General features: G+C 37.2%; 1 protein-coding gene across 1 annotated transcript; it reads right to left on the bottom strand.

Annotated features, from left to right (window-relative positions):
• Positions 1 to 372: 372 nt before the first annotated feature.
• Positions 373 to 11569, bottom strand: LOC7453629 (uncharacterized). The gene is made up of 10 exons (XM_002305447.4): positions 11259 to 11569; positions 9504 to 11139; positions 7872 to 9350; positions 7392 to 7744; positions 5250 to 6898; positions 4593 to 5034; positions 3946 to 4108; positions 3230 to 3333; positions 2991 to 3082; positions 373 to 2880 (listed from the first exon to the last, which is right to left on the bottom strand). The coding sequence occupies exons 1-10, from the start codon at positions 11474 to 11476 to the stop codon at positions 2804 to 2806; spliced, it is 6213 nt and encodes a 2070-aa protein (XP_002305483.2). The 5' UTR covers positions 11477 to 11569; the 3' UTR covers positions 373 to 2803.
• Between the last annotated feature and the right edge of the window lie 1798 nt (positions 11570 to 13367).

The following is a 13367-nucleotide window of genomic DNA, read 5'->3' as shown; positions in this document are numbered from 1 at the left end:
CTTGAAATTCAAGTTAGTGTCTTGAGCGATAACTTGTCTTCTACAACAATTATTAATCTTTATCAATCAAGCAAAGTTAATAACCATAGTCATTAAAATAAACCAATCACTTATCTTCAAGGTTTCCGTTGTTACCGGGAAAATGTCGTACAAGAAAAGAAAAGTCTCAAGTTTTGGGCCAAGACCAATCAAGTTCTATGATTTAATTTTCTTATACGAGCTAGGATGATTTCCTGAATTTTCTCAGCATCCAAACAGGCAGATAGTTCTTTCATCAGGGTGAGTTTTAGTCTTCGGACCATATTAATCAATTCAAGATTAAATTTGAGCCAGATAAAGAGCATATACTAATTTGACATGGCCAGTATAAGCTGATGAAGAAAAATACTTCATTAAGATCTTATCCACCAAAGCATTATTTAACAAACATGAACACTCAAGCCCCGAACACATATCTTAATGCATCATTCTCTACAACATACATATACAATAATTTCATATTTCTGTATGTTCAAACATAAACTAAAGCCACAGAACAAAACTACTTGATCTTCAATCCATATCAATTAGTATAGGCGTAGCATCAAACAAGCCAGCTATCAAGAAAGGTAGATTGAAACTTCACCAAAACAAGAAGCAACACAATGAAAGCAGCCACACCCCAAGGAGAGCTCCCTTCTGATGGCCGGTGGTGTGTCCTCCGGCGCTTGTCCCATGGTGACATAACAAAGATCATGTCAGGATTTTCCATAGATGAAAGCCATCGAACTATGACTATCAGCACTAACGGTACAACCAAAAGAATCCAACCCATTTGTTCCTCAGTAGTCTCCACCATGTCTTCATAGCTAAAGAACCAAGACATGCCAAGAAATATTGATAGTACTGCCAAGATTAAGAGAACTGGATATGGTAGGGGATTTAGAGTGAAAGCATCAAAGATGGAGTCACTTCTTCTCCTATAGTAGTGCATTGCTGCTCTTTTTCTTGGCGTGGAGATGTCTGCAAAGTTATCAAAATTCAAGAGGTCGTCAACAATTCTAGGCCCGGTATATTTATAGCAGAGGAACTGTCTGTAACGGGCTATTGAACTAAGTTGGTATGGGAGTTTCTGGGCCGTTGATTTGATGGATTTGACAATTGGTTAAATGATCAAGGGCTGCTAGCCTTATACTTGTTTAATCAAACTTTATCTATTAAGCAAATCAAGCATATCCCCACCATCAATGAACTCTGTGTCCGCTTTAGAAATACCGTCAAAGCATATTGCATAATGCTACCCCCTACCTACCTATCTATCTATATACATATATAGAGTCTGTTTGCTACATCAATGCCTCTTAACAGTGTTATATACTCTAACAATAGGCATGGTGATAAAATTCAGTCAGTGATGGTGGTGGACCAACCAATTTCCATGAAAGAAGATGCATATTTTGAGGCTCCAAGGTGGTCCACTAGTTGTCTGTTAGGATCCCACTCTGTCACAGAAATAAAGCTTAAGCGTTGAGACCACCATAAACTCGGGATTAATTAACAAATCACCTTCTTTTCAAAGTTCAAACCCTAATTCTGGTTGATCACCATGCATTCATATCCACACTGTTTTCTTTGGGTATCTCGAGAGTTGCTTTATCGATGCTTAGTGGATAGCGGTTGATATCTGGAACATAAACATCATCCATGTTTGAATCACTTTTCCATAAGCTCTCCGGATTCTGATTGTTATTATTGTTTTCTTGACGAACCAACTAAATTATGAGTGGGAAACAGGCTACCTTCATGTACAAACACAAGGAATAAATATATTCACCAAATGCCACTGCAACCTAACTGAAGTTGCCTGCCAGGTTTTGTCAAGCTTTCAGGGACACGTTGCCATCAACCATTGTAGAATTCAAAGATTTCAGGGTAGGTAACTCAGAGAAAACTTCGATCGGCTAGAAGAACTAGGAAATTCAATTGGAAAATACTCAAAATTCAGGGACATCAGTTTGCCATCAACCATTTCTAAAAACAGCACTAAATACATCTCAGCAATCAAACAATTGATGGCCAGCCGAATGTTGTCATACTCAAACTCTAAGGACGCCTTACTCCAAAACTATTAGAAACCATTATCTTCCATTAAGGTAGAGTGAACTTCTGACGCTGTAACTAGACCTCAAAATGTTTTTGGTACTCCACAAACATGAAACTAATAGCTAGGCTGAATGCAATAAAACTTGGAAGCAGGGAATGGCAAATACAAAAGCCAGCCAAATCGATGACTATTCAACTAGTGCTAAAAACGATGCATGTTTCTTCTTTCACCATAAGGCATGTAATCGACAGACAATTAATGGAAACAATAACACGGGTGCTTTTGTTCTCTAAAATCTGCATGAAGAAGTGGATATTCACATAGAAAAAAAATACAACAACGCCAAGAGAAATATCATTGAAGAATTAACACTCAGGACTCACCGCACCCCTGGACAAAATTGGAGTTTTCTTCAGATATACCTAAAGCTACAAAAATTTAGGAGCCAGTCAATAGCACTTGTGAGGGCTGAATGAAAAACTCATCCTTCGCTGCAGCCGGTGACATTGGATCACATGGAGGCCCCAACACTACATATGGGCAACATCGTTTTTTATGGCCACTAGCACATGGTGTCTGGCTTCCAAAAATGATTACGATCCTGAACTGCTCTTTGGAACTGGAGGATAACATGTCACGGTAATTTTCTCACCATGATTTGAAGAGTTGCTGAATGAAATTTGATAACTGGGATATATATTCACCCTAAGATTAATCAAATCAAACTTTTCCTTCATATTGGAAATTCAGTTTGTAATCATGCTGCAAAGTAGCCAATGTGTTTCTGCAAGGACCCTCTGCAAAGGCGGTGACACCCAAAGAAAAATAAGGTCACAATGCTCATGGAGCCATACTTGAAAAAAAAACTGATTAAAGCATGCAGCATGATGATATTTAGTTCAATTACCCCCAAATACAGAATGCAGATATTGAAGATCATCTGCTGAGCAGGAATCTATTAAAGCATACACACCAGGTCTCAGAGCTTCATCTATCTCCCTGCACATCAATGAAAAGCAAATTGTTTTTGTTAGCACTGCATGAATCCAGTTTGAAATTTGCAATGAGACTACATATGTTAGAACCATGATCACCACTGTGCTTAAAAATTGCAAGGAACATGAAAATGAGATGTTCGAGGACCACCTTCTGATGCCAGTTTTAAGCGGGCCATATCCTGAATAGACCCAAATGTAATTGGATAAAAACTTGAAACAATGCTGGCCAAAGACATCTTTTTGCTGCCTTAACTGTAAAAAATAATAGTAAACAAATTAAAGCACGGTTAATAGAAGCCAAAATGTGTAATTTTTTTTTAAAAAAAAACATACCAATACTTGTAACCACAATGCATAAACCAGAAACATGCTAGATGTGAACTGCCACAGAGGTCTGATTAAACTATCAAGAGTAAACTTGCAATAGATACTTGTTCAGCCGGAAGTTCAGAAATGCCACTTGCTCAAGCTCAAGCATGGTAGCCAAATTTTCTAGACACGTTGTGGAAAAATCCACAATAAGCGTGCTCTTAAGGGTTTTAATTCAAGACAAGATACAGGGGTTCATGCACCAAAAAGTTCACCATCCAAAAGCCTGTAATCAAACCCTATAGTCACTGCAGTTAAGCCTGTATTGTCTGTTTTAAGAACAGAGGTGATGTCAATGGGTCAACAAACAAACCATCGAGAAACTTTTTCAGATAAATTCCCATGTTATGATGTTTCCTTTGCTAATTGTTTATGTGAACAAATAAAAACGCCATCTCATTTTCCCATCAGAAGATGAATAATAATAACTTCAACTTGAAACAACACAGGCTATATATTCATTGCACACTGCAAGCTTAAGATAACATCACATACCTCCTCATAAATCCTCCGGAAAGAACTAGCACATTTTACCCCCTCATGAACTCCCAACGAAAAATAACCTTTTCTGACTGATAAATCAACATCCACCATCTCCAAACAATGAAGAAGAACACGCTCAGATTCTTGAAGTAAAGAAATGCACCTTTCTGACTCACTGGAATTACAAAATAATCGTCATGATTACATATAAAAATTACTTTAAGATAAAACACAGATAAAACCATACCAAGAAGGATATAAATGACAGCTAGGAAACAGAGAATGATATATGAGGATTGCATTATCAAGTAGAGACAACTATAACATAGCATAGAGACACGTTCTGAAATGGCCAAAATGCCTAAGCACTGTATACAATTGTTTTAGCATGTGCTTTATGTTAACGGTTGTCTTTAGGCATCAGCAAAGAAGAAAACAGAAACTATCAAAGTAGGATCAAAGTAGGAAATGCCCATTCCACTGTCCTATTAAAGGACACAATAGATCTAAATCCTTCCACAGAATGCCAATGCTTTCAGTTTTACTTCTTTGCTATGTGTGTATGATGAGTCTGGCCTGATGATAACAAATCTAACTGCAACATTTATGAACATAGCAATCAGGTTCTTCAGGATTGAGCTAAACATCATGATAATGACCTTTTGTGATGCTTCAGAACCGTGTACAGTAACCGGCAGCATGCAGTATATAACTCCACGGAGAATTGTAGATCTACAACACAGGTATCCCTGCCTCCCACAGTATTACAATCTTGGCTGCCCGAGTTCAACAAAGAATTAGATAAAGCTGGACCTTGAGAAATTCTCAGTTGATCAAAATCTTGAAAAAGTGCCGCTGGTATATGTAAAGACTGTGCTACATGCCAGGAATCCATTTGAAATAAAGCATGTTTTCCAGAAACTCTTGTTAGCACCTCAACACACATAAGAATGACTGCTCCTGGATCTGGTCCATTATACCTTTCACTATCCATTGCTATCCGATAGAAAATTAATGGACTTTGCACGTGCAGAATTATGTTGAACAAGGCAGCAACTAAACTCTGAATGTTCCTTTTAACAACATTTAAACGTTTACGACCTGTAAAGCAAGTAGATGGTTAGCACAACAATTTGCAATTACAAGAGAATAAATTTTGAACATCATTATGCACTGTACCAATCCCTGTTGGTGGATTGGTAGCTGCCTGTTTGTCGAGTAGGGAGAATCAGGTTTGACTTGCCCCTTCCTCCTCCAAAAAGCAAAAGGTAAAAGAAATTACTACACATTGTACAGCAGTGAAATCAGAATTTTACCTGAAACATATTCCAGAACCAGATCCAAGCAGTCAATGCCAGCTGCAACAGTTGAAGAAACCTTTCCACCATCCACATTCCCAGTAGTAATCTCATAAATTATTGGGCAGCCTTCGTACACTCCTACCAGTGCTCTCTCTATAGCCTGTATTGCAGACAAAAGATGCAACTCTGATGGTTTTCTTATCAAACTTTTGAATGACATCCTCAACCTTGCTTTAAATTCATCTAAATAGTATGGATGAGAAAGAGAAGCTGATCCTATATGACTGTGGAGTGTATTAGTGCTCAATTCTTTATCATGAGAAGTCAGAGTAGCTTCTTTCCCCTGTAAAGATATGCATTTTCCCAAAGCCTTCAAGTGTAACTCTAATAGCTTTGAAAACACGTTTCTAGTCGAGGTAGGATTAGTTATGGGAAAATGACTCCCTAGCTCTTGCAGATACTTCAGAACACCATCTAACCAAACAAAAGAGAATGGTTTTGGTACCTCGGTACCATCTGCTAACTTCAAGAGCAAGACTTGAGATATGCCAGTAAAACTTGGCACCAAACTAGACAACAAAGGAGTGCATTTAGTCTCCAAATTGAGCTTCACAATAGCTGACGCCGCAATTAATAGCTGCCTGATTAATACCGCTGCTTTAGGATGATCACCTTCAAGAAAACTTTGCAACCACTCCTTATTTAATGGTAGGCATTCATATGAGTCAAGCTTACTTAGAATACCAGCAATAGAGGTAACGTTTTCTGACTGTGAACCATGTTTATTCACGGTGACTTTCCAAGAGTCACCTGAAACCAGTGAACTGTCTCTATCATCAGACTTTACAAAATTTCCAGTAGCAGATAAATGATTAGGTTGGAGATCATCCTTGACAAACAGCATGTGGAAAGAAAAACAAATAAAATCAGCAAATGCATTTATACAATGACTAATTTTTGAGATGACTTCACATTTCCATCTCAACAGCTTCGCCTTATAATCACTATCTGTTGCATTGGAGTGGTCCAATGCAGATGCTAGGCCCCACATGAACCCACTGAAGCAAGAGACCATTGAAGATAATTTGTTCCAGTCAACATCGATTTCATCACTTGATTTCTCATTGCAATGAGCATCTTTCAAAGAAATAATTAAGTCCTGTGCCTGTTCCTTCAAACTTTCAGCAATGAGGATAACACTTTTACAGCTTTCAACGTCGTTTGAGGTATCCAAACATGGCAGAGACTCGTTTACACTGCTCTGTTCCTGGGTAACATCAGAATTGAGTTGCTCTGTATAAGGTTTTTCAGCAATTATGGAGACAGCAGAAGGACATTGATATTTGCTTAGTGTCAGGAACACATATGATGTGTGATCCATCAATGAAAAGATCATATCTGCAACTTCACAAGCTTTATCTTCTGACAGTGTCTCTTGAAGCCTAAACACCACAGACACTGATCTGGAAAGCCATAATACAGAATGTACATCCTCAAACAGAACAGGAATGAGTGCAGAATGAGTAGTTCTAACTTTCTCCTCACAATATGCCATAATTAGACATTTCAGAGCCCTCCGGCAGGCCACCAGCAACCTTAAAAGCTCATACTGCTTATGTGAGAAGAATGAGTCCCCACATTCTAACAGGTGGCCAATCACAAGCCTGAAATAAAGATAGTGCGGGTGAAACTTAAGCAGATGTTACATCATCCTAGGTATATGTATCACAAGAACATCAAGTGAAAGCAAGACTAATAACAGCAAGCACGTATCGTTATGTAATCGAGGACACAGAGAGGGTAATTGTGGGGGTGGGGGGGGTTATTTTGCATACATGTAGACACCATGCTTAGATGAAACTTAAGCATACATTATATCACACTAGGTATATGTATCAACAGAAACTTCAAGTGAAGGACAAATTACTGCAAGCGGCCAAGCACATATAATTTCATATACTTCCAAGGATACAGAAAACTAGTGGACGTCACAATTTTTACATGTACCATGTGGCAAGACTTTAACTGGGAACGTTTTTATTCATCTATTGTGCAGAACCTACATAAGCAATCTGCATTTGCTTGCTTAAAAGTAAACATAAAATGAAGACATGTTGAAGCATAATGGATTTGAAATGATGAGAAATACAAATTTACCTTTCAAGGTTGAGTGTGCTAGTAACATAAAGTGAGAATGATTTTGAATTGATATATCCTTTTGGCATCCAGCACAAAAGCCTAAGCAAACTTTGACAAGCTGTAAATTTCACAGCAGTTGATTCTCTGGAAATATCTGCAGCCATCTCAGACAATAAATGGGAGGCTGGTTTACCCCCTGTCAACTCATCACATGTAGAGGATTTTCTGCTTAAAACAACATATGAGTTCTCAAGTGCACTTAAACCCTCTTTCCATTTAGGTGACATGTTCAGTTTGACGTCTCCAAATAGTGGTAGGATTGACTTCTCCAATAAATTGCAAAACCTGGATGCCAAATGCCTGCGAACAAACTAGGAAAAGAGGCAGTATCAACATTATGCAATACGACAGTTCACTTCAGAACTGAATATTTGAATTATGATGTGTGCATGCAAGCAAGGGATGGGGGTGGGGGATTGCATGTAAATTGCATCTTACTTTATGTTCATACAGAACAGAATCAGCCAGAAGTTCTGCTGAGATTTGATGCACAGAAATTTTATCAAGGAAATGGGCTTCATTTGTGTGATGCCTTTCCACCTGTGTACAGCCTTTTGTTATATATGGAAGAGAAGTAAGGATCACATGCTTGATGAACATCTTCAACTTCTTCTTACTAGCATGAGGGGACCATATATCGATATTTTGGCAAATAATCCACCAAATTGCAGCAGGCAATGACTTCTCATTCACAGAACTGACACCAAAAACCCATTTATCACTTCCATGTAGAGCTTGGTTGCAGGTATCTACAAAAGTTGCAGCATTAGAAGAGTTGACTGGAAGTCGTTCATTATCCAAAAAGGAGAGGTAACTCATCAGGAACTCAGTAAGATCAGTTGCCTCCTGCTTAAAAACAGCAATGCGTTTGCCACACTTTCTGCTCCTTTTGGAGTACAGTGATGAGCCAGCATCATCAAGCAGCTTAAATTGAATGATATTATCATTGCTTTGCTGCAGATACTCAAAAGATTTTATCTGCCTGTTCAAATCAACAAGCCTCTGAAGAGCCATAGTAAGCAATACGTAAATCAGAGGACAACAATCTGCAACATATCCCTGAAGATAAATGTCAGAAACAGATTGTATAATGACAGGCAGAGAGGCTGATGGTTGGAGAATCCAAGAAAAATAACCCCCATCTGTCCAGTCAGTTTTATTCATCCAATCCCTTGCAGAATATGCTGTAAATGGATCCCCCATTACTGCTGACATCTTTCTTGATACATCTGGAGGCATAAGGCTGACTGCTTGCCTGTATAAACTTCGGCATGACATGTACATGCGAGAAAAGAACACAAGGACCCAGTGGGTGGACACTCCAAATTTCAGCATATCATGCGTGTTTCCAGCAAGCCTGACATCAGAAGTTCTTCCTGTCACGGAAGAGATGAACTCATTGACACTTTCTGACTCTGGTCCTACCAGAATACTCATGTATGGACGAATTACAGCCATCAAGTCCTTCATAGTTCGTCCAACAATGCTGCTGTTCCCAGCTGTGACATTCAATGAATCTAGCACCAGAGCATATACTTCAGACAATCCTCTTCCGAAAAGTTCCACTTGCAGATCAAAACCATGCATGCTGGAATTTGCATTTGATTCACCAAACACCTCCTCGTCTGCCAATGAGCAAGTAGTCTTCATCCATTCCATGGATTCTGATAGATCTGCAGTTAAGTGCTGAATGCACTCACTTGCCTGCCCTTCTGGTATGGAGTATATATCATTACGAATGGCTAGTTTAAATTCATGCGAGCAAAACAACATTTCCACTGCTTTTGCATATGATGCATGTGGTAAAGAAATTTTGCAGAATCCCAAACTATCATAATTCAGCCCAGCATCACCACCTTTGTCATATACTATTATAAGCCTTGTCGCTTTGCAGATTGCAAAGATAGTACTTTTCACCTGCAGCAATTAAAAGAAAAAACATCAGGACATGAAAACCATCTAACATGAAACAAGACACAGATAAAATTTCAAAAACTCAACGTGATGCCAAACTTATTTGGCAGATTTAAAGCAAGCATGTGCTATTAGATAAGGAATGATTCAACTAACCTGTCGAAGTTCACTGTAAAGCTTGACCAGCTGACATCCAAGTCCTAGTATCTGAGATGTCATCGAGCATTCATTTGGTGCATCCTTAAATGAATAGCCAAAGGCCAAGCAGGAAAGCATGATAAACCATAACCTGGTTAAATCATTCTCGATAACCTCATACTCGATATCCAATAGGTGCCCAACAGCAGCAAGTAGCTCCCTTGCTAATAAAGTAAAGGTCTCTTGTGTTCGTGAATCTACATTATATGTTGGCAAACAAAGTAAATTGGCCATGAATGGCAATATAGCATTGTAAACCTTCTTCAAGAAATTAAGGCAAGCCCCTTCAGATATATCCTCTGTTTTTATATACAGTTTTTCACGCAAAAAGCAGGCTAGTAAATTATTAATAGATTTGATTGTGTAGTGAACATCCAATAATAGAGGCCGTACTTCCAATTTAGATTGAAGGTAGCCATTTATCTCAAGCAAAAGAGGGTCTGTAATCTGTACAAAGAAATTGAAAAGTGATTTTCTTTTTTCTGCACTCAAAATACTGGGTCCATAACTAGTGTCTAGAGGAGTACTGCTACCATATAACGTTTTAGATAGTTGACCAGACAAGTGCCGTGAACCTTCAGTTCTCTCCACTATCTTCATACCATCGGACAGAACTAAAGTTTCTTTTTGCTTTTTCACACGATCAACAAGCAAATAGAACAGTTCTCCTAAGCCACTCATAGCAGATTCCTTCTTTGCAAGAATAATTCTTTCAAGTTTATCAAAGAAATGTCTGTGGTAACTTTGAATGACAGTTTTTGACTCCTTCGTTTCTCCATCATTGGATGCAGAATACTTCTCTGCAACACGTAGGCTCAGAAATCCATCAATGTGGGTTGGATGAAATAACCCTTGTGATAAAACCTCTTCAACAGCAACTAGCAAGTTTCTTGTCCAGCCAGGATTGCTTTCATCACTCTGAAGATGCAAGACACCCAACAAATGCAACAATGGCTCAAGGAGTTTATCCACAAAATCACGAAATCCATTTTTCCTTGTTGGATGAACCCTCAAGAACTTGGCAAATGGCTCAAGCACCAAGCAAGAGAACCGCAAAGCAAAAACACCCACATTGCCACCCTCGAGCTTCTCACCATACACTTTGCGAACAAATTCAAGAACCGGAAGAATTGACAAAATCCACAAGTCCAAATTCTCGTTCGACAAGCCACCATGAGATAAGAACACCAGAGAAACACAATCAAGCACAACACTGTACAATTCAAACCCGGAACCAGTAAAAAATGATTCTTTCAAACGAACTGATGGGACTGTCAGTACAGAAAGCACATTTCTCGCAACACACCCTATAGCCCTCAAAAGGTTCCTTGAAAAGCTCAAAGAAACCTGCAATCTCAAAGACTCCTCCAAGCAAAACTTGAAAATCACCCAGCACCTATAATCCAAACACGCCTCAATAACTCCCTCTCCATCAACTTCGATTTTCTTATCTGTAGAAATCAAAAGTGACTGTACCCAATCATTAAGAAAAGCTACAACTCGTGATACTTTCACCGTTTCACGATCTACATCGGCGTCTTTTCCTCCTCCTTTCTCTCTCGAGTTCACAAAATCATAAGCTAGTTCAACCTTCCTGCATTACAATTCTCTCAACAGTCAAGACAAAACCCTAAATAATTCCTTGAAACTCTAAAATTTAACAGCGAAAGAACAATTACAGAGAGAGAGAGAGAGAGAGAGAAAGGGTCTAACTTTTGAAGATGAATTTCTCTGTTTTGAATCGATAAAATCAGCTGCAAATTCCTCCATGGACTCGCAACTTCTTCAGTTTCTTGCTTCGAGTCCTTCTCTTTCGCTGAATCATGATCAATCCGGTTTATTTTGGAAGGTTTTTGTCGTTTCTCTTCATGGCTACTAAGCGTTCGCTTCTTCTTAACCTTTTTTGCTGATAACTCAGAAGAATCAACCATTGTTGAGTTATTTTTTAGGGCCTGTGGAACTTAGGGTTTAGGGTTTTTGTAGTGCTAGCTATCGGGGTTTAATTTAAGGTGATGAAACGACGGTGCGCGCGATTTTAGATTTTTGTGACCGACGAATTGGACACGAACAGATGCATAAAACAAGACTAGAACGTTTATGAATTTACGACCTTTGCCACCGCATCTCTCTTGTCTTATTCGTTACAAAAGGTTCGTGTATTGAAGCTTAACACCTTCCATTATTCCGGTTAATCAAAATATTTTAGCATTTAGCTTCTCTTAAAAAATATATCAAGATTAAGACGGCGTTAATCTTGTATCATTTAGAAAATAATTACTGCAATCATAAAAAATTGATCACGTGTAGCTCAGGACACCTTGTATTAAAAAAAAAATTAAATAAAGAATAAAATTAAAAAAAATCAATTAAAAAAATAAAAAATGATCAAAGTCAATTTACTGAACTCATGATCCGTGTCATGAGATCGAGATGATCTCATAAACAAAATTAAAAAAAATAACATAATTTAACTCGGATTAACTTATCAAATTCATAACCCTGATCATGAGACTAAAATAACCTTATAAATAGCAAATAAAAACAAATTATAAAACTCAATTCTCAATTGATCCTATCAGATATTGTGTTAAACAATGAAATTTGTATAAAACAATAATTAAAAAATGACACAAAAAATAAGTTAAATCAATTGGGTTAAACCATTAAGCATTATTCACGGGTCATGAGACTGAGATAATCTCATAAAAATCAAGCCAAAATAAATCATGAAACCTGATACTCAATCAAACACAATATTAAATGCTGAAATTGGCAAAGAATAAGTCAATTAAGAAAAAAATTTAGTCAACTGGAATAATCTATCAAACCTACAACCTGAGTCATGAGATGGAGACAACCCAATAAAAAACAAATTCAATGTTGAAGGACATGAGATCAAGATAACCTCTTAGAAATAAAAGAAAAAAAATAAGTTAATTTAACCGAGGTTAAAATACCAAAACTCGCAACCCTGATCATAAAAGCAATGTATCTTCATATAAACAAATCAAAATAGATTATGATGCTCAATTCCTCACCAGTCCAATATTGAATGATAAAATTAAAAAACAATCAATTAAAAAAATAACTCGGGTTAACTTAAGTCAACCAGTTAAACATTATTCTCGAGTCATGAAATTAGAATAACCTAATAGAAAGTAAATAAAACAAATCATAAAGTTTAATTCTCAATATTAAAGGATGAAATTGAAAAAAAAATTAAATAAGAAAAAAAAACGTGGTCAACTGGGTTTCCCCACATGTTTTAGTTTAACTTGTAAAACTTGTGACTTAAATCATAAGACTGAGATAACCTCGTGGAAAGAAAATTAAAACAAATCATGAAGTTCAATTCTCACTTCGTCCAATATTGAAAGATGTGACTAAAAAAAGAACTTAAAAAACGATCAAAGTCAATCCACCAAACTCTTGACCCGGGTCACGAGACAAAGATAACCTCATAGAAAAAAATAAAAAAATGATCTGGCTTAACCCATATTAACATGTTAAATATGTGACTTTAGTTATGAGACTAAGATAACCCTATAAAAATAAATAAATAATAAATAATGAAACTCAACTCTCAACCAATCTTGTCGGATCCCATGTTGAACAATGAAATTTATAAAAAAAAAATTAATTAAAAAAATGACATAGAAAATGACCCAAGTCAATATGGGTTAACCCGTTAAGCATTATTCATGGGTCATGAGGGCGAGATAACCTCATAAAAATCAAACCAAAGTAAATTATGAAGCATAATTTTCAATCAAACACGATATTAAATGATGAAATTTTAAAAAAATCAATTAAAAAAAAATG

The sequence above is a fragment of the Populus trichocarpa genome, chromosome 4 (assembly GCF_000002775.5).
Source record: "Populus trichocarpa isolate Nisqually-1 chromosome 4, P.trichocarpa_v4.1, whole genome shotgun sequence".
NCBI classification, from domain to species: domain Eukaryota; kingdom Viridiplantae; phylum Streptophyta; class Magnoliopsida; order Malpighiales; family Salicaceae; genus Populus; species Populus trichocarpa.
This window is presented reverse-complemented; position numbering and strand designations above follow the sequence as displayed.